This window comes from Bos indicus, chromosome 4 (assembly GCF_029378745.1).
Source record: "Bos indicus isolate NIAB-ARS_2022 breed Sahiwal x Tharparkar chromosome 4, NIAB-ARS_B.indTharparkar_mat_pri_1.0, whole genome shotgun sequence".
Lineage (NCBI taxonomy): Eukaryota > Metazoa > Chordata > Mammalia > Artiodactyla > Bovidae > Bos > Bos indicus.
Window position 1 is genome coordinate 116,793,628 of NC_091763.1, and position 23,028 is coordinate 116,816,655.

General features: G+C 42.5%; 1 protein-coding gene across 4 annotated transcripts in view; it reads left to right on the forward strand.

The window, feature by feature from the left end:
• Window positions 1–23,028, forward strand: part of DPP6 (dipeptidyl peptidase like 6) — a 960,318-nt gene that overhangs the window by 585,977 nt on the left and 351,313 nt on the right. For all 4 annotated transcript variants that reach the window (XR_011566384.1, XM_070788461.1, XM_070788459.1 and 1 more), the window contains exon 2: window positions 2,719–2,833. Coding sequence is in view for 3 of the 4 variants with exons in the window: in XM_070788461.1 (XP_070644562.1) it covers window positions 2,719–2,833 (115 nt within the window). In the remaining variant the exon portion in view is untranslated. The remainder of the gene's footprint in view (window positions 1–2,718; window positions 2,834–23,028) is intronic.

The window sequence follows — 23,028 nt, forward strand, 5'->3', positions numbered from 1 at the left end:
GGAGTTTCAACTTCAACATCAGTCCTTCCAATGAATACCCAGGACTGATCTCCTTTAGGATGGACTGGTTGGATCTCCTTGCAGTCCAAGGGACTCTCAAGAGTCTTCTCCAACATCACAGTTCAAAAGCATCAATTCTTCAGCGCTCAATTTTCTTTATAGTCCAACTCTAACATCCATACATAACTACTGGAAAAACCATAGCCTTGACTAGACAGACCTTTGTTGGCAAAGTAATATCTCTGCTTTTGAATATGCTATCTAGGTTGGTCATAACTTTCCTTCCAAGGAGTAAGCATCTTTCAATTTCATGGCTGCAATCACCATCTGCACTGATTTTGGAGCCCCAAAATATAAAGTCTGACACTGTTTCCACTGTTTCCCCATCTATTTCCCATGACGTGATGGGACCAGATGCCATGATCTTCGTTTTCTGAATGTTGAGCTTTAAGCCAACTTTTTCACTCTCCTCTTTCACTTTCATCAAGAGGCTTTTTAGTTCCTCTTCACTTTCTGCCATAAGGGTGGTGTCATCTGCATATCTGAGCTTATTGATATTTCTCCCGGCAATCTTGATTCCAGCTTGTGCTTCTTCCAGCCCAGTGTTTCTCATGATGTACTCTGCATATAAGTTAAATAAGCAGGGTGACAATATCCAGCCTTGATGTTCTCCTTTTCCTATTTGGAACCAGTCTGTTGTTCCATGTCCAGTTCTAACTGTTGCTTCCTGACCTGCATATAGGTTTCTCAAGAGGCAGGTCAGGTGGTCTGGTATTCCCGGCTCTTGAAGAATTTCCCACAGTTTATTGTGATCCACACAGTCAAAGGCTTTGGCATAGTCAATAAAGCAGAAATAGATGTTTTTCTGGAACTCTCTTGCTTTTTCCATGATCCAGCGGATGTTGGCAATTTGATCTCTGGTTCCTCTGCCTTTTCTAAATCCAGCCTGAACATCTAGAAGTTCACGGTTCATGTGTTGCTGAAGCCTGGCTTGGAGAATTGTGAGCATTACTTTACTAGCGTGTGAGATGAGTGCAGTTGTGTGGTAGTCTGAGCATTCTTTGGCATTGCCTTTCTTTGGGATTGGAATAAAAACTGGGCTTTTCCAGTCCTGTGGCCACTGCTGAGTTTTCCAAATTTGCTGGCATATTGAGTGCAGCACTTTCACAGCATCATCTTTCAGGATTTGAAATAGCTCAACTGGAATTCCATCACCTCCACTAGCTTTGTTCGTAGTGATCCTTCCTAAGGCCCACTTGAGTTCACATTCCAGGATGTCTGGCTCTCGGTGAGTGATCACACCATTATGATTATCTGGGTTGTGAAGATCTTTTTTGTACAGTTCTTCTGTGTATTCTTGCCACCTCTTCTTAATATCTTCTGCTTCTGTGAGGTCCATAACATTTCTGTCCTTTATCGAGCCCATCTTTGCATGAAATGTTCCCTTGGTATCTCTAATTTTCTTGAAGAGATCTCTAGTCTTTCCCATTCTGTTGTTTTCCTCTACTTCTTTGCATTGATCCCTGAGGAAGGCTTTCTTATCTCTTCTTGCTATTCTTTGGAACTCTGCATTCAGATGCTTATATCTTTCCTTTTATCCTTTGCTTTTCGCTTCTCTTCTTTTCATAGCTATTTGTAAGGCCTCCTCAGGCAGCCATTTTTCTTTTTTTCATTTCTTTTCTATGGAGATGGTCTTGATCCCTGTCTCCTGTACAATGTCACGAACATCATTCCATAGTTCATCAGGCACTCTATCTATCAGATCTAGGCCCTTAAATCTATTTCTCACTTCCACTGTATAATCATAAGGGATTTGATTTAGGTCATACCTGAATGGTCTAGTGGTTTTCCCTACTTTCTTCAATTTAAGTCTGAATTTGGCAATTTGGACATTGGCACATACACATATACTGGCACCTGGTATGTGCTAAATAAATGTTTGAGTTTCACAGCTGAAATAGGAGTTCACAGTGTGGGTGTCAATGAAGAGAAAGATGAGAGGTTGAGGCTGGAAGTTTTATCGTACCTGGGTTTGATCTGATGGCATGTAATAGGCTGACTGCAATGAGAAACTCCACAGTCACCAGGTAATGTGGACCCAAGTGTATAGGGTGGAGAAGCGTTAAGTTACAGAAAAGGCTGTAAACATAACATAATGTCACCTTCTTCTTGAGATAAAGCTTTGCCATAAGATGAGGGAAGCAGCCTGGGTCCTCTGGACCCTGAGGCAGAAGGAAGAGAAAGGCACTTACGGCCGCTTCAGGGATGAGAGTGCCTAGAGCTCTTGATTTGTCTCCCGTGTCGCGTCCTCCTTGCTGCGCGGGCCTTTCTCTAGGTGCCGAGAGTGAGGACCGCGCCCCAGTTTCGGTGCACGTGTTCCTCCGCGGCGGCTGCCCTTGTGCAGAGGATGGACTCTCTAGGCGTGAGACTGCAGGAGTCGCGGCGCGTGGGCTCAGTAGTCGTGGCTCCCGGGCCCTGGAGCACAGGCTCAGTAGCTGTGGTGCAGGGGCTTAGTTGCTCCGAGGCATGCGGGATCTTCCCAGAGCAGGGATCCAACCCCCGTCCCTTGCGTCTCCTGCCTTGGCAGGCAGATTCTTTACCACCAAGCCACCACGGAAGCCTATACCTGAGATCTTGATTTGACTGAAGTGTGGTTACTTGGATTATTTTAGTTCCTTATTTGACTCACAGATTTTCTCTTTTGTGCTGTCGTTTCAGGAGCTCGTGGGGAGTAACCCTCCACAAAGAAACTGGAAAGGAATAGCCATCGCGCTGCTTGTCATCCTGGTCATCTGCTCCTTGATTGTCACCTCGGTGATACTGCTGACACCAGGTACTTACGTTTATTCCTGGAAAAGCAAGTTGCTGTAACGGAGAGAGGGCATGATTTTACTTGGCGATTTTTTTCTAAGTAACTGCCTACTGTGTAATTTATGTTCCCTTGATTCTAATTCTCATTGCACCATATGGTAAAATGATGTTATATGCATTCAATGAAAAAGATCCATTGTACATGCTATGAATTTGTTTAGATAATTCCTGACTAGGGTAAATTCTTGGCATGTATTAAAATTCACAAATATTTATTTATATTTGATCAGCTTAAACAAAGACTTTGCCCTTATAAATATAATGATTTTATATGTCTCATGGTATTCTTGGGTATTCTATCAGGGATGAATTAAAGTTATTAAAACAACATATACTAAGTGTGAGCTAAGGATAAACTAATTATTAGATACTACTGATGAAATAAAGGAAGCATGAAACAGAATTAGGAATCTCTCAGGGAAGAAAAACTCACAAAAATTGTCAGCAAAAGTCTACAGAAAAAAAAAAACATATATAGGCATGGATTATTGCAAGTTTCAAATATAAGTTGTATAGAAGGTGAGAAGAAAGAGATAAAATGCTTCGTGAGAAAGTTCACGGAGAAAGTCATGTGTGAAGTTGGGCTTCCGTGGAGAGGTGAGAACTTAGTAGCAGGAGAGTGGAGAGATTAGGACAAGAAGAAAGCCTTTGCCCGTAAGCTAAACGTACAGGGTCATGATAGGAAAACATTATCGCCATATATAAACTATGTGACTATCCATTCTCCTCTGTTGTATTAAGTGTCAACTTGTGTGGACAAAAAGATGTTCCAGTCCTCAATAAATAGACTATACAGGTATTAGACTTTATGATGGAAAAAATGCATTTTTTGACAGGTACAAAAATTGCAGGCAAATTTTCAGGTATGTTTAACTCTAATTTATTGTTGCTGTTATTGTTTAGTCACTCAGTCATGTCCAACTTTTTGTAACCCCATATCACACCAAGCTCCCCTATCCGTGAGATTTTCCAGGCAAGAATACTGGAATGAGTTGCTATTTCCTTACTGACTAAGTTTGAGCAAGCTCTAGGAGATTGTCAAGGACAGGGAAGCTTGGTATGCTGCAGTCCATGGGGTCACAAAGAGTCAGACACAACTGAGCAACTGAACAACAATACCCTGAAACCAAAATTCAATAAAGATATCACAAGAAAGCTACAGACCAATAAATCTTATGAACACAGATGCAAAAATTATAACAAAATACTAACAAGTTGAACCAAATTACCAAACCAAAAAAGGATTATATACCATGACCAAATGGGATTTATCCCAGGAAATAAAATTTGGTTTAGCATATGAAAAATCAGCATAGTACACTCAGATTTATAGAATAAAAACAACAAAAAAAAAACACAGCATAATCATCTCAATAGGCACAGAATAAGCGTTTGACAAAATTCAAAATCCCCTCTCTATAAAACACTGAACAAATGAAGAGTAGAAAGAAACTTTCCTAACCTGAAAAAGAGCATCTATAAAAAACCCACAGCTAACATTATACTTCACACTGAAATGGTTAGCAGTGATCCTGCTAAATATCAGGTTATTCTTGACAAGAGGAAGAAAAGACATCCAGGTTAGAAAGAAGTAAAACTATCTCTATTCATAGATGGCATGAACTGGTGTATAAAAAATCTTACAGAGTCCACAAACACAAAAAACATAACTAATAAATGAGTTCAGCCACATTGGAAGATGCAAAATTGTACAAAAATTATTTATATTCCTGTACACTAGTAATAAGCAATTCAAAATGAAATTTAGAAATGATTCCATTTACATTACTTTTAAAGGGAAGGAATCAATTTAACAATAAAAATGTAAGACGTGTGCACTGAAAAACCATGAAACGTAATTGAAAGGAATTAAAGATCTTCACAAATGGAAAGATATCCCATGTTCATGGATTAGAGGATCTACTGTTGTTAACATGCAGTACTTCCCAGAATCATCCATAGATTCAACATGCTCCATGTCAGAATCCCAACTGGCTTTTTTTTTTTCAAAAATTGACAGGCCAATTCTAAACTTGATAGGAAAATGCAAGGCTCTCAGACCAGCCAAAACAATCTTGAAAAAGAACAGTTAAAGCACTTATATCTATGATATTAAAATTTACCCTAAAACCACAGTAAAAGTATTGTGATACTATCTTTGTTGTTGTTCACTCAGTCGTGTCTGACCCTTTGTGACCCCATGGACTGAAGCTCTCCAGGCTTCCCTGTCGTTCACCATCTCCCAGAGCTTGCTCAAACTCATGTCCATTGAGTCAGTGATGCCATCAAACCATCTCATCCTCTGTCGTCCCCTTCTCCTCCTGCCCTCAATCTTTCCCAGCATCAGAGTCTTTTCCGATGAGTTGGCTCTTCGCATCAGGTGGCCGAAGTATTGGAGCTTCAGCTTCAGTCCTTCCAATGAACATTCAGGGTTGATTTCCTTTAGGATGGACTGGTTGGATCTCCTTGCAGTCCAAGGGACTCTCAAGAGTCTTCTCCAACACCACACTTCAAAAGCATCAATTCTTCAGCACTCTGCCTTCTTCACAGTCCAACTCTCACATCCATACATGACCACTGGAAAAACCATAGCCGTGACTAGACGAACCTTTGTTCGTCTAGTAAAAAAGTAACGTCTCTGCTTTTGAATATGCTATCTAGGTTGGTCATAACTTTCCTTCCAAGGAGTAAGCGTCTTTTAATTTCATGGCTGCAGTCACCATCTGCAGTGATTTTGGAGCCCCCAAAAATAAAGTCTGACACTGTTTCCACTGTTTCCCCATCTATTTCCCATGAAGTGATGGGACTGGATGCCATGATCTTAGTTTTGTGAATGTTGAGCTTTAAGCCAACTTTTTCACTCTCCTCTTTCACTTCATCAAGAGGCTCTTTAGTTCCTCTTCAGTTTCTGCCATAAGGGTGGTGTCATCTGCATATCTGAGGTTATTGATATTTCTCCCGGCAATCTTGATTCCAGCTTGTGCTTCTTCCAGCCCAGCGTTTCTCATGATGTACTCTGCATAGAAGTTAAATAAGCAGGGTGACAATATACAGCCCTGACGTACTCCTTTTCCTATTTGGAACCAGTCTGTTAGGAAACTGTCAGATATGACACCAAAAGCACAAGCAACCAAAGGAAAAAATAGATAACACTTTTATCAACATAAAAATATTTTGTGTTTCAAAGGCCAGTATGAGGAAGGTGAAAAGAGAACCCCCAGGATGGGAGAATATATTTGCAAATCATATACTCAATAAACATTTAGTATTCAGAGTATACAAAGAGTTCTTTTAGCTTAAATCACGCGACAAACAGTTCATTTTTAAATGGGTAAAGGATTGAACGACATTTCTCCAAAGAAACACAAATGGCCAATAAGTCTGAGCAAACATGCTCTATATCATTAACCGTCAGGGAGATGCACATGAACGCAGAGTAGGCAGCACTTCATACTCAGCAGGATGGACATGTGTGTATATATAATTTTATAAGTATTTTGGCACTGTTTTTAAAGGCTGCAGTCCATTTACAATTATTGAAAATAATTGTATTTTCAATACATTTCAATACATTCAATTAACTGCTATATTCCCCGCAGTTTACAGTGAACCCTTGTAACCTGCAGTGCACACAGCAGCTCGTGCGTCACACCCCATCCTTGTTGCCCACCCCTCCCTCAGCCCACGGGTAGCCACCAGTTCGTTTCATCTGTGAGTCTGCTTCTTTTTTGTTATATTCACTAGTTTGTTGTGCTTTTTAGATTCCACATATAAGAGAGATCGCACAGTGTTTGTCTGTCTCTGACTTATTCACTTAGCATAATACCCTTCAATTCAAATCCAAAATAATGTATACATTTTAATGGGAAATAGCAAATATTGGTGAGGATGTGGGAAACTAGAACCTCATACAGTCCTAGTAGGAGTGTAGAATTGCGTAGCCTCTTTGAACAGGGTGAAGTGGTGAAAGTGAAAGTTGCTCTGTCTGACTCTTCGGGACCCCATGGATTGTATCCCACCAGGCTTCTCTGTCTGTGGGATTTTCCAGGCAACAATACTGGAGTGGGTTGCCATTTCCTTCTCCAGGAACAGATGTCCATAGAGACATTCCCAATAGCCGAAAGTGACCCGAATGCCCCTCACCAGGTGAATGGATAAACAGTGTGGTATATCCATACAGTGGAGTATTACTCAGCTATAAAAATTAAATACATATGCATCTTACAGCATAGCTAAAACCTGAGCACAAGTGAAAGAAGTTAAAGTGCCACATATTGTGTGATTCCACAACAGGAGATCCATAGAGATAAAAAGTAGATTAGTATTTACTGGGAATGGGGAGAGTAGGAAGGGTCTGCTGACTCTGCTAATAGGTATGAGATTGCTTCTTTTATAAAGACATTATATTTTTAGAGCAGTTTTAAATTCACAGCAAAATTGAAGCTATGGTACAGAGATTCCTTATATATGTCTTGCCCCAGCATATACACGGGTCACCCGTTATCTACATCCCCTCCCATACTGGGGCATTCAATACAACTGATGAACCTACATCCGTGCATCATAATGAGACTTCTTTTGGAGGTGACACAGATACTCTGGAATTCAGTAGTGGTGATGAGTGCAGAGTTCTTTAACTCATTAAAAAATTACTGAACTGTGTACATTAAAAAGGTAAAGTTCATGATATGTGAATTTTATCTCAATTAGGGTATTAGTTTAAACAGTGGTGGAAAAGTTGTTTTAAAAGTGGTTCATTCTGGACGTTTATATACTGAAGTTTCAACAACACTTGCCTAACGGTGAAGAGGTTTCAATGGCAGTTGTGAAAAGAGTCGCTCGCTCTGTGAGTGAAGTTTATGATGAGATCAGAGTTCCTGGATCACTTGGACTCACGATTCAAAACAGAGCATCTGATGGACAGGAAAACATCCATTCAGCTGTTGAAATCTAAACGAGTAGATTTGAGAGGGATTGGGGAAGGGAATTGGTAAAGACATATACTCTTCTATTTTATAATTTTGCTGATATTTTATATTAATTAAAAATTAATTCATAAAAGTTGGGGACTTTGGCAACTATTTTTAATTAATAAAAAGGAAATGAGATCTCCTTCAGAAATTGTGAAGCATGTGTTCCTACCTTTGCTTTTCTTTGAGCGCAAGTGTAGTGTATACAGCGACCATTGAAGATCTGACGATATGATTGTCCATCGCTCACTTTGGGAGTTAGGGAACAGCAATGGTCTGGGTAGTGCAAACTCCCATTCCCCCCGCTCCCCAAGGAACGTGAGCATTCCTGTCACCCAGGCTGCTGGAAGCTCCCCTCACACCTGCGATCCAGGGCAACCAGGCTGGGTGGGAAATGTCTGAGACTGAACAACTTCATGGCCGGGACATGAAGTCAGTCCTGAGACATTGCCTTCCAGATGCCCACTCAGCATCAGGCAGAGAGCTGTCCCTGGGTCTTCCCAGCTGTACAAGAAGTCATGCTTCAGTCTCTCTCCTCTCAAATGCAGCTGCTAATCCTGAAAGCTTTTTACATTCAGTTCTTGTGCAGCCGGAACCATCACAGCAGCATCTCTTCTGCAGTAAATAAGAGAGCACAGAACACGCCATACTGTTCTCTGTTTGAATGCTGATGGCCAGTTGCCAGGGGCAACCACAATGAGGGGGAGGCTCTAATGAATCCCTGAGTTCCAGGAAAGGCTTTGAGTGGGATTTTTTTTATTCGTCTGTTAAAGTGGCTCAGGTGGCTGAGCCTGCCTCACCCTTTGGTTCTCTTGGACTTTCGTAGGTAGTGTTTCTGGCTCCAGGCTGTGCTGCTGGAGGGCTGTGTGTCCTGGGTTTAGGATGGTCGGACGGGCTGGTTCAATAGCGAGTGCTGCCCATCACCGGCTTCTGCATCACTCTCCCTGAATGCAGCAGTGGCTTTTGTTACAGCATCAAAATTGCGCCAGACACAAGAGGATGTCAGATCATTCAGAGCCTTCTCAAGTTCACCTATATGCAGACCATCACATTGACTAATAATGTCTCTCCATCAATCAAACATGAAGGATCCCTGTGAGGGGCTGACGGCATCGAGCTAAGTGCTGGCTGCACTGTGGGCAGAGAAGATGCACATATTCTCCACGACAGCACAGATCCACTGAGAAAGACAGAAAGTGCACACGGTGAATTTCCCACCATGACAGAGATGGGCATACTAGACCACCTGACCTGCCTCCTGAGAGACCTGGATGCAGGTCAACGGGCAACAGTTACAGCCAGACATGGAACAACACACTGGTCCCAAATTGGGAAGGAGCACATCAAGGCTGTATACTGTCACCCTGCTTATTTAACTTACATGCAGAGTACATCATCTGAAATGCTGGGCTGGATGAAGCACAAGCTGGAATCAAGATTGCCATGAGAAATATCAATAACCTCAGATATGCAGATGACACCACCCTTATGGCAGAAAGCAAAAAACTAAAGAGCTTCTTAAAGAAGGTGAAAGAAGAGAGTGAAAAAGCTGGCTTAAAACTCAACATTCAGAAAACTCAGATCATGACACCTGGTCCCATTACTTCATGGTAAATAGATGTGGAAACAATGGAAACAGTGAGAGACTCTATTTTCTTGGGCTCCAAAATAACTGCGGACAGTGACTGCAACCATGAAATTAAAAGATGCTTCTTCCTTTGAAGAAAAGCTATGACAAACCTAGATAGCATATTAAAAAGCAGAGACATTACTTTGCTAACAGAGATCCATATAATCAAAGCTATGGTTTTAACAGTAGTCATGTAGGGATGTGAGAGTTGGACCATGAAGAAGGCTGAGCACCAAAGATTTGATGCTTTTAAACTGGTATTGGAGAAGACTCTTGAGAGTCCCTTGGACTGCAAAGAGATCAAACCAGTCAATCCTAAAGAAAATCAACCCTCAATATTCATTGGAAGGACTGATTCTGAAGCTCCAATACTTTGCCCACCTGATGTGAAGAACTAACTCGTTGGAAAAAAACCCTGATGTTGGGAAAGATTGAAGGCAGGAGGAGAAGGGGACGACAGAGGACAAGATAGCTAGGTGGCATTACCAACTCGATGGACATGAGTTTGAGCAAGCTCCAGGAGATGGTGAAGGACAGGGATGTGCTGCAGTCCATGGGGTCAGAAAGAGTTGGACGTGCCTGAGTGACTGAATAATCATTAGGCAAAAATAAAATAGAAGTTACAGGTGAGGCTTGGGGGCTTCCCCAGTAGCTCAGATGGTGAAGAATCTGCCTGCATTGCAGGAGACTCGAGTTCAATCCCTGGATCAGGAAGATCCCCTGGAGAAGGGAATGGCTACACACTCCAGTATTCTTGCCTGGAGAATTTCATGGACAGAGGAGCCTGGTGGGCTCTAGTCCATGGGGTCACAAAGAGTCAGATACAAGTGAGAAACTTTCACTTTAATTTTGTTTAAAGACCTTTTGTGTTGTGAATTACTGAATCTTTGACCTAACACACAGCATGGCCATCACCTTGTCCACAGTCCCCAAAGTGCCCGCACACCCCCCTGTATCTTACTGGTGTCTCCACAAGCCACGGCAGGAGTGGCTTTCCCCCTATGAGGGAGAAAGTTTAGGTTTGAAGAGTAGAGACTCCTAGGAGTAATAACACCCTGGACTTACATGCACAATCTTGAGTGCACCCCTTCCAGACTTGCTGCTGCTTCCCAGACTGACTTGGAACTCATATCATGTATTTAAACCATTATCTTTTCAAGTGCTACCTCTTTTCAGTCTTGTCTTTTGGTTTGTTGAAACTCAGGGTGCAGTATCCACTTTCTACTTAACCCTCAAATCCATTCCAAACTCCTTGGATTCGGTCTTTTGGTGAAAACATTTCTGAGTATGTGGGTCCCTTTCCTACTTGGGAAGTATCCTTGGGAAGGGTCGTGATGGAGTGCGCCTTTGGTGCCTCAGGCTCTCAGAGAACCTCGTCGTGATACTTACTTCTGAGCGAGAAGTACCTTTGTTCTGTACTGCAGCCTAATTATCACCAGTTATGCACAACTTATGTTTTAAAAATCAAATTAAAAGTGTTTAAGGCAATCTGAGTTCCCAAGGGATTAACCGGATGAGAATGTGTCCTTTTCAGTCTGTCATTCATTTCTCCCTTGCTAGTCTCTGCTCTTTTCTTAATTTCTCTTTGGAATAATAGACTCAAAGTTGCCTTTTTTATTTTCAGATATTAAATATATGTCTGCAATAGGTCACACACAGCATATGCCTTTTTTTGCAGCTGTAACTCTTGTATTCTGATGAAAAGGACTCTGATAATCTTTAGTACGACAATTATGGTTGTAGGAGCTTAAAAACCCACCAGGATCATATTTGCATTAAAATATCCCTGACATTTGACTTTTATGGATTTTCTCTGTAGAGAAGATGGACAGTGGTTTGTGACGGAAAACATTAGGATACTTTAGGTGGTATAAAAAACGAAAAGCCTTGGGTATTTGGAAATCTTATTGAAGGTAAACTTTTAAGGCTAAGCAGAGGTTATCAGAATATAAGACTCATTAATCTTTTGGGTGGGAACAAAATGTAGAGATGATTTTTACTGAATGGAAATTTCATAACTATCTGATTTATATCTAATGTCTATAAGTGCATTGCTAGCTCTCAGCTTATCTTTTTTAGAAGATGTTCAATTGGACCCAATAGGCTTTATTGAGAGGGAGAGAAATCTAGCAAATTGGCATACAGCTCATAAATTAGATTCTGCTATAAGAGAATGTAAGGGCATCCAAGTCAGAAGCCATCAAGCATTCTGAAATTGCACCACAGTCAAAATAAGAGGAGATGGGTTTATATGGGAAAATTATATGTTAAAATTACATATAAGAGAATCCTTCCACTTAATAATTGCTACTGCTAGTTATCTAAGTTCTGTAACAAAATTTCCATGGATTATTTTAATAGACTTGGCTTTTTAAAAGCAGTTTTAGGTTCCAGCAACAGTGGGAGGAAGGTAGAGTTACCCAGGGGATAGCCTCTGCATGCCCAGACACGCATGGTTATGCCCATCACGAACATCCCTCCCCAGGCGGTGCCTCTGACGGTTTATGAACCTGCGTTGACACGTCGTCGTCACTCAAAGTCCATGGTTGACGGTGAGGTTCACCTCAGTGTGGCACGGTCTGCGGCATCGGACAAATGTATAATTGCACGCATCGGCCGTTACCGTATCACATGGGGCAGTTCCACTGCCCTAAAAGTCCTCTGTGCCCTGTGTATTCGTTCTGCCTTCCCCTGTAATGCCTGGAAACCACTGACTTTTGTTGTTGTTACTGTTTCCATGTGTGCGTGCTAAGTCACTTCAGTCATGTCTGACTCTTTGCAACCCTGTGGACTGTAGCCTGCCAGGCTCGTTTGTCCATGGGATTCTCCAGACAGTAATACTGGAGTGGGTTGCCATTTCCTCCTCCAGGGGATCTTCCCACCCAAGGATTGAACCCACGTCTCTTAGGTCTCCTGCACTGACAAGCGGGTTCCTTCCAAAACTACAGAAGATACCGTCTTCGTAGTTTTGTCTTTTCCAGAATGCCATCTAGTTGGATCACACAGTATGTACCCTTTTTCAGATCGGCGTCTTTTCACTTAGCAGTGTACACTTAAGGTTCCTTCCTGGAGGGACTGTCATCGTTTGATAGTTTATTTCTTTCTTGTTGCTGTTTTTCAGTTGCTAAGTTGTGTCCTACTCTTCTGAGACCCCCGCCCCCACCGGCAGTAATCCGCCAGGCACCTCTGTCCATGAGTTTCTCCAGGCAACAATATTGGAGTGGGTTGCCACTTCCTTCTCCAGGGGATCTTCCTGGACTAGGGATCAAACCTGTTCTCCTGCATTGGCTGACAGATTCCTTACCACTGTGCCACCAGGGAAGCCTTATTTCTTTTTCAGCACTAAATAATATCCCATTGTCTGGCTGTACCTCAGTTTCTCGATCCATTTACCCACTGAAAAACATCTTGATTGCTTCCAAGTGTTGATGGTAATGAAAAAAGCTGCTGTGAACATTTGCATGAAGGTTCTGGGTGGGACATAAATTTTCAGTTCCTTTGGTGGTTACCAAGGAGCATGATCAGTGGACTGTCTGATGAGTGTGTGTAGTCCTGTGGGAAACCACCAAGCCGTCTTCCCGAGGACGTGCAGCACGGTGATCCCCCCAGCAGTGAGTGAGAGTTCCCAGTGCTCCACATGCTCACCAGCATTTGGTGTTGTCAGCGTCTCAGATTTTCTGATTGGTCCTTCTGGTTGGCGTGAAGTGGTAACCCAGTGTTTCAAGCCTATCTTTTTAAAATTCTGTTTTAAAAACATTATGTATGTGCATATAATATTCTAATGTTTAATGAATTTTCAAACTGAACAGACTACATAGCCTGCACCCAAATCCAAAAATACCAGAATGCAGCCAGTATCCCCAAAGCTACCCCACGCCCTTTCTCATCATTCATCTCCCCAAAGGTAGCCTAATTTCTAACATCATAAAATAATTTTGCATAATGTCATATATTTTACATTTACATTATTCATGTAATTGTGTAATGTGTATTTTTTATACCTGGTTCTTTTGTTCAGTGTGTTCATGCGTTTTATTTTTTTCCTTGTTGATATTACTTTTACTTTTTTTTTAATTTAAATTTATTTATTTTAATTGGAGGCTAATTCCTTTACAATATTGTATTGGTTTTGCCATATATGTGTTTTAATGTTATATTTTAAGTCCTGTTTGTACCCAGTTTTCAACTGATGATGGATTCTCTCCTCATGAGATCTCATATCATCCCTATGGAAATTGCACAATACCAGTAATTTAATAACTTTTGTTCATTTCATAACAAGTGATATCTGCCTTACTATTTCCTATTGGGGTTTTTCTTGTAGAAATATTGTTTCCTGCCAATTTTTTATAGGCATTTTCTCTCTGTTCTCCTTCCTACGTTAAACTCGCCCCCCATGTCCCAGGCCTGTCATCATCCATCTATTATCAATGACTATGACCAGGTGTCCTGTCATGGGACATGTGGGGTACTTTATAGGTCTCTGGTGTTCTTTGTTTGCACTAGGGCATCTGTGGTTGTGTCTGTAGATTCTGTGCACACCCACCAGCCAGCTGATGACCTGAGTAAAGAGTGTGTGTCTCTATTTTTGCTCCTCTTCTTGCTGCTGTTTCTGATTGCAATTAATGTGCCAGTGCTAAGGAAGACCAAGTGCGATAAATGGGAGGTACAGATAGTATCTGTTATGACAATCCAGAATACAGGAGAAATCGCCGAGGACAGGAAGCATGGGTGGAAGATATTTTGGAGGATGAAGATTTTGAAAGACATACCTGTGTTAATGGGAGGAAATCCAAGAAGGAAGGTCACCGTGAACCATAATGAGCCTGGCATGTTTGCTGGACAGCAGATGCCTGGCCTGGAAGCACTGGCAGGGTGTGACGGGTGTTAGGAGGGTCTGAGGCACTGACTTCCAGATTGTACTCTAATGGCTCCTACAATCTGGAACAACTTATACATCCCAACTGCTTTTATTGTGATAAACCCACAGATGATCTTATCATTTCCCCTGATGCTGGGAAAGATTGAGAGCAGGAGGAGAAGGGAGCAACAGAGGATGAGACGGTTGGATGGCATCACTGACTCTTTGGACATGAGTTTGAGCACACTCAGGGAGATAGTGATGAACAGGGAAGCCTGGAGTGCTGCAGTCCATGGGGTCACAAGAGTCTGACAGGACTTAGACACTGAACAACAGTTGGTCTTGCCACTGGAAGGGGGAGAGGCTTATAAAAATGTGGATACATTTCAGGAAGCTCATGGATCTAGTCAGGCCATTAACCATCTTAAAATCATCTTGAGCAATTATCCAAGCTCAGATGTTAGTAGGTATCCATTAGAGTACTTTTATCCATACAGAACAAAATACCTAACTAAAATACTGTCATTCAAATGGTAGGTGTTTATCATGTTTTCCCAAACAAGAAGTCCAGACCTAGCCATCCCAGGATGATTCAGTGGCTCAAAGACCATGTTTCTCTGCTGCTATCCTCTTCATGTTGACAAAGTAGCTGCAGTGGCACCATGCATCTCATCTCATACCCTCACAAAAAGGAAGGGAAAATTGGAACCTGCCTAATGTATTTCTGTCTTTTTCCAAAACTAGCCAGGAGGCAGCTTGTTCATATAACGATATTAGATGAACACCCTTAGCTGTAAGGGTTGAGAGAGCATGTATTTCATGGAAATTCACCTCTGCTGAATTGACAGAGGGCTGTGGCTCTTGGGGAGGCAACCTAGTGCCTGCCACAGTAAGTAATGAGACTCCTCAGTTTATGAAATACTTGAGGAATGAGGTCTGCATCCCTTGAACTTGAATGGTGAGTTTGCACCGTTCTTTAAATTGAAACAAATGTGAAAAGAGGGAGTTCTGACAGATTCTCATGAAAGAAAGAATTAATTTATACTGCTACTAACCTTACAGTTAGTTGCAAGCTTCCAGAGTCTTGAGAAGTGGGTCCCTAGGAGAATCTTAACAGTCTCTCCTCTGACTTTTCATCATTAGTTCTAGAAGGATTGTTAGGTGAATCTTGCTTATTTATTGAATCCTTACATTAAAGAGCCACTTATCGCAAGGATGACGGTAGATGCTTATTATTCATACTTGCATGAAGACTCTAAGTTAAGGCAGGTGTGCCTCCATATTTATCCATAAAGGGGCACTTTTCAAAGTGTTGCTACATTATGCATTCTACTTTAAAGGCACAGTTGCCTGTAAGCCCTGAAAAGGAGTGTGTCTTATCCTGGCACTCTGGTTTTCTCTGGAGTCTACTGCTTGGCTTAGAGGAGAGCCTGTTGGTAAATTTCACGTGGATTTTGGGAGCCTTTGAGACCATGTGTTAAAGGGGCTAGCTGATCCAGGAGGTGCTATTTTAAGGAAGACTCTGACTGGTCAGGACCCAAAGGTAGCAATTCAGGAGTCTAAGCTGAGTTTCCTCGTATAGGTCAGAGCACAGAAATCGATGAAATAATAAAACCAGAGAACTAGAGAGAAGTTGTCCACAATGAACTAGGCAGCTCGGGGGACTGAAGAGGAGGAAGTTAAATCACCTGCCTTCTCTTTGAGACATAACTCTCACCTTAAACCCTGGTTCAGCAACATTGATCGCTTAAGGAGGAATAATAGATATATGCACTTTCTTGGGCTGATGTTTCGTATTCCCCAAATCCCTGATTACCTGTGCTTTTAGGTGAGGTAATAAAATCACAGAAAATAGGTTAAGCAGTACTTTATAGAACCTCAGATCTAATCAGTCTTTTTTTCCCCATCACTTTCCTTTATCCAGATTCTTTTTTTTTTCAATATCCTTTTAAACGTTCAGGAAATGTATGACTGTTGCATTTTCAGAGGCTGCCTTATCAAGTGGTGGATTAGTTGGAAATGGGAGCAAAGGTTGAGAGGGATGAGGCAGGAAAAACGCAGGTGCCAGGAGACGCCCACGTCCTAACGCCTGGAACGTCATCCTAGGGGTGTGCTTCCTTGCAGATGCGGTTATGTTGAGTGGCTTGAGATGCAGGGTTTTCTTGGACTATCCAGCGGGTCATAAACGAAATTATTTGTGCCTTTGTGAGTGGAGGCAGAGGGAAATGTGACAAAGAGACAGGAGAGAAGGCCATGCGACCACAAGTCAGGCTGGAGTGATTCGGCCCCAAGTCATGGAGCACCCAGAGCAGTGAAAGCTGGAAGAGACAAAGAAAAGCTGGGGGGGGGGAGGCTCCAGAGGGTGGAGACACACACACACACAGACACACAGACACAGACACACAGACAAACACAGACACACACAGATACACATACAGAGACACACACACACACACAGGCACACACACACAGACACACACACACAGATAACACACACATAGACACACACACAGATACACACACAGACACAGACACACACAGAGACACACACACACAGGCACACACACACAGATACACAGACACAGACACACACAGAGACACACACACACACAGGCACACACACACAGACACACAGATAACACACACACACAGATCACACACATAGACACACACACAGACACATACACACATAGACACACACAGAGACACACAGATACACACAGACATGGACACACACACACAGACACAGACACACACAGACACAGACACATACACACAGACACAGACACATACACACACAGAGACACAGACACACAGATATACACACACACACACAGAGACACACACACACACACAGACACACACACACACACGTGTACGTGCTTATGGCCAATTCACGTTGTATGGCAGAAACCAGCATAACTGTAAAGCAATTCTCCTCCAATTAAAGCATTTTTAAAATAGAAAAGATTGTCCCCTAAAGCTACCAAGGAGCCTACCTTGATTTTGGCCCGTTGAAACTGATTTTAGACTTCTGGGCTCCAAAAACCACGGGAAAATAAATTTCTCTTTTAAATGATCAGATCTGTGGCAACGTGTTAAAACAGTCCAAAGCAACGGATAACAAAGGGAAGTATTACTAAATGCCTTCCGTGATTTTACGGTGGCTACATCCTGAAGGCAGGCATGTAAGTGGATCCCGGAGCCAGCAGGACTAGGGAGAGGCACTGGACACTTTGGACACCGTGGCCCCAGCGACGGCCTCGCCGTGAGGCCCAGCTCTGCTTCCCTGGCCGCTCCCACTGAGCACCCACACCCCGGGGCGCTCCTCTCAGCTTCAGAATGTGACTCTTTATCATCTCGACCACCAGGAAAGGAGCTGAAATTCATTCACATTAAGGTATACACTTGCCTTTTTAAAAATTGGAGAGGAACAGACGGTGTCTGCCTTCCACACGGACATATTTCTTTTTATTATTTTTGCTGTTCGGTCGTGTCCTACTCTTTGCGACCCCATGGATTGCAGCATGCCAGACTTTCCTGTCCTTCACTATCTCCTGGAGTTTTCTCAAACTCGTGTCCATTGAGTCAGGGATGCTATCTAACCATCTCATCCTCTGTCGTCTCCTTCTCCTCCTGCCCTCAATCTTTCCCAGCATCAGGGTCTTTTCCAGTGAGGTGGCTCTTCATATCAGGTGGCCAAAGTACTGGAGCTTCTGCCTTAGCATCAGTCTTTCCAATGAATATTCAGGGTTGATTTCCTTTAGGATTGACTGGTTTGATCTTGCTGTCCAAGGGACTCTCAGGAGCCTTCTCCAGCTCCACAGTGCTCAGCCTTCTTTATCGTCCAGCTCTCACATCCATACATGACTACTGGAAAAACCATGCTTTTGACTGTGCACAGTTGTTGACAAAGTGATGTCTCTGCTTTTAGACATGCTGTCTAGGTTTGTCATAGTTTTCCTTCCAAGGAGCAAGTGTCTTTTAACTTCATGGCTGCAGTCACCGCCTGCAGTGATTTTGGAACCCAAGAAAAACATTCATTAAACACATACAGACTCTACTTAACAATTCATATAAACTTAAGAGCAAGAACCAAATTAAAATAAATACAGGTCGATCAATAAAGTCAATAAATTTCAAATTAAGAAACAGTCATTTTGTGTGGCAGAAGATGAGGTTCCCGAAACTAAATCACCCCTTAAACGTGTTCGGGTGTTTGCTGTTGTGACACCGATGTTTTGGGTTGGACGTTGCCTTGGACATGCCTGCTCTTGCCTCTGGGTAAAGTGTTGCCCTGCCCACCGTTTCTCTGCTGGGAGCCGCACTCTTTGTTCACAGAGACCCCTGTGCTTCCAGGAAACGAAATTAGCTGACTTGGTGTTGGCACGTCATGAAGACGCATGCTCATTCAGGCAATTAATTTGGGTATGAGTTTATTTTTATGATCAGAATATAACTTTATTAATGTTTATCGCCCAAATAATATGAATAAACAGGGAAACAAACAGTGAAAAAGGTATTAACAATTACAATTAAAATAAAAGTAATACTTTCTCCGTACTATCCGGGCTACAACCAGTCCCTGGGTATCATTACTCTGGACCATTTCTGATTTTAATTCTTCCGGTGTTTATTTCTGTCCTTGTAATATTACATTCATATATCAATATTCACAGACTGCCTGCCATCCACGTAGAACATTTAACTCATTTCCTCCTGCTTCCTTTTCTCCACTCTGGGTTGGAGAAACTATCAGGTTATTTTCAGTTCCGCTAGACGGGGGCGCCCAACCTCCAGGCCGTGGGCCGGTACCTCCTGTCACGTCAGCGGCAGCATTAGCTTAGAAATAAAGTGCACAGCAAATGTGCTGGATGTGAATCGTCCCTAAACCATCCTCCCACACCCTCCCCCATGTGTGGAATAATTGCCTTCCATGAAACCCATCCCTGAGGCCAAAAAGGTTGGGGACCGCTGCTCTAGAGATCTGTTTCATAAGTTCCTATGAAAATGTCTTTGCAAATGCATTTCTTGTTCTGCTGATCTTAGTGGAGTCTCCTGGCTTCTCACCAGACAAGAGAGAGAAGTTAGTGCCCACACGGTCTTCTGCTCCATCCTGCGTGGTCCCTCCAGCTCTTTCTCCCAGCTCTCATTGGTGACGTGTGCACCGTCCCACTTAATAAAATCTCCCACCAAACGGTTGGTTTTAAAATGGAAAATCCTAACACAACACTGTAAATCAACTGTCCTTACAAAAAAGAACACAGATCTTTAAAAGCAAAAGTGTTTTGCTTCTGTATTGAAAACAATGAATTCATCTAAGTATCAAGAATGGGTTGCAGCTTTACCATTTACTACGAAGCCTATGGACGCTGCTGCCGCCCCCAAGTCGCATCAGTCGCGTCCGACTCTGTGCCACCCCGTAGATGGAAGCCCACCAGGCTCCTCTGTCCCTGGGATTCTCCAGGCAAGAATACTGGAGTGGGGTGCCATTTCCTTCTCCAAAAGCTTATGGATAATCACCTAAAAATCTGTGAAAAATTAAAAAGAGAAGTTATTCCAAATAGATAAGTAAATTTTTAAATGGATAATTTATTTAAAACGTTGACAATATTTTGCTTAGACATGTATTTTCTCTTTAAAACTTGACAATGCAGACAAAGCCAGAGAGAGAGAAATTGTAGTACTTTGTCACTAAGCAGCTTGTCTAGAGGCATTCAGATCAAATAGACTCTCCGATAGCTGCAGCTAGTTTATTCTTACCTGGACCTTGACTTTAGTAAACAGACCCGTTTTCTTAGCAATCCTAATGGATTGTTTCTATTTGAAATTAAAAAGAAAAACTATCTTCATTGCAGACAAAATGAAAAAATTGTGTAGATAATGCTAATGCATTTAGGGGTAGTTGTAGAAAGAACACGGAATACGAGGTCTATGTTCAAATATTAATTGTATTTCTTAGGCACTGGCAGCAAAACTCTGGAAATTGAAATCTTGAAAATGCTAGGTGGATTACTTGCCTGGGCTGACCTAATGAAGCCACAGAGCGGGTCCAAACAACAGAAATGTATTTTCTCACGGTTCTTGAGTCTTTAAGCCCCAGGTGAAGGGCCAGCAGGGTTGGTTTCTAGTGTGGCCTCTCCTCCTGGCTGCAGGTGGACCTGGTCACTGGGTCTCACATTGCTTTTTCTCTGCTTGAATTTGCAGAGGGAGAGAGAGAGAGAGCTCTGTCTCTTGTCCTGTCTCCTTACAAGGAGACCAGGGCTACTAGACCAGAGCCTCACGTTTACGATCTCATTTTACTGCCTCCTTCAAGGCTCTGTCGCCAGTACAGTCACATGCAGACTCAGGCTTCCACATGTGCATTGGAGAGAGAGGAGTCGGTTCAGTCCATAACACCAGTACATATGGACATCTGATGCGAAGAACCGACTCATTGGAAAGACCCTGATGCTGGGAAAGATTGAGGGCAGGAGGAGAAGGGGACGACAGAGGATGAGATGGTGGGATGGCATCACCGACTCAATGGACATGGGTTTGACCTAACTCTGGGAGTTGGTGATGGACAGGGAGGCCTGCTCTGCTGCAGTCCATGGGGTCACAAAGAGTCGGACACGACTGAGCAACATGGATATCTTTGCTGTGTATTATTTTGCCTACACAGTCTGACCTCTGGCCTTCAAAGATTTACATCCATCCCACATACAAAGTATATCCACTCCGTTCTGAGACCCCAGAAGTTTCAAACTATTCCAGAATCAATTCAAAGTCCAAAATTTCATCAGCTCAGCAGTCTCAAATACCATCATCAATGAGTTATGAGTAAGACTCTGGGTGTACTCTATCCCGGGGCGGAATTCATCACTATTGTGAACCTGTGGGACTAAAGAAATAAGTGGTGTCTTCTCCTGAAAGTGATGGTGAGACAGGCATAGGGTAACAGTTATAAGTATTTCTGTTCCAAAAAGGAGAAATTTGAAGGAAAAAAGGGGTTACCAGTTCCAAAACACTTGTAAATTCACTTGAACATACTCCTGTGTGTTTAAAGTCCTGGGAATAATGGTCTGCAGATTGTAACTCTGTCCTCTGGGGGCATGTTTCTTCTTCATGAAAGGCAGCATGAGTTTGTAGCTGAGTAGGTTTATCAGCATATTTCTTGTCTGAGGAGGCTGGAGGTCTGCCAGCCTTCTTTTATTTCATAGTCTCTCTGTCCTTTTCAGTCCAAGCTGGCAGAGCTTCTGCAGAGATACAATTCTTAAGAACCTGTGGGTTTCCTATGTATGTCACGGGGATTCATTCCATTAGACCAGAGACCCCTCCATAGAGGTTAGCTAGATACTCCCATCTCTGTGTTTGGCTTCTGCTGAGATGGCTGAGAAGATTATGAGTTACACAGTTAGGCTCTTCAATGAGATTTTTATGTGACTGAACACCCTGAGATTCTGATCTTGCTGTCATATTGGCAAAAGTATGTTAAGCCACATCTAGTGAAGTGAATCTCTCAACTTCACATGTTTTACAGTCTGGATAAGGGGAGATAATTCTCCAAAGGAAATACAGAAATAGCCAATAAGCACATGAAAAGATGCTCAACACTATTAGGTTTGAAACATTATTCACTCATAAAAAGGAATAAAGTGCTGGTACATGTTATTACATATTATCACATGGAAGAAACTTGAAAATGAAATTACCAATAAAAAAGATAAGATATTGTATGATTCCATATGAATTACTCATACTAACCAAATGTATAGATACAGAAAACAAATTTTTCATTGCGTAGGATTGGAAAGAAGTGGGTGGACATGGGGAGTGACTGCTAATGGTGATGGAATTTTAGAGAGGAATAATGCAAATCTTCTAAACTTAGATCATAGCGTTGCTGTTGTTCAGTTGCTCAGTTCTGTCCGACTCTGCAACCCCGTGAACAGCAGCACACCAGGCTTCCCTCTCCTTCACTGTCTCCTGGAGTTTGTTCAAACTCATGTCCATCGAGTCGGTGATGCCACCCAACCATCTCCTCCTCTGTCGTCCCCTTCTCCTCCTGCCCTCAGTCTTTCCCAGCATCAGGGTCTTTTCCAATGAGTCGGCTCTTCACATCAGGTGGCCAAAGCATTGGAGTTTCAGCTTCAACATCAGCTCTACCAATGAACACCCAGGACTGATCTCCTTTAGGATGGACTGGTTGGATCTCCTTGCAGTCCAAGGGACTCTCAAGAGTCTTCTCCAGCACAATTCAAAAGCCTCAGTTCTTCAGCGCTCAGCCTTCTTTATGGGCCAACTCTGTGAAAAAAACCATAGCTTTGACTGTGTGCATCTTTGTCAACAGAGTGATGTCTCTGCTTTTGACTATGCTGTCTGGGTTTGTCACAGCTTTTCTTCCAAGGAGCCAGCGTCTTTTAATTTGGTGGCTGCAGTCACTGTTCCCGCGATTTTGGAGCCCAAGAAAATAAAATTTATCCCTGCTTTCACTTTACCCCTTCTGTTTGCCAAGAAGCAATGGGACTGGATGCCGTGATCTTAGTTTTTTGAATGTTGAGTTTCAAGCCAGTTTTTTTCACTCTCCTCTTGCAACCTCATCAAGAGGCTCTTTAGTTCCTCTTCACCTTCTGCCGTTAGAATGGCATCATCTGCATATCTGAGGTGGTTGATATGTTACCTGGTTTAAATGTCATTGTTCCTAAGCCGTTGAT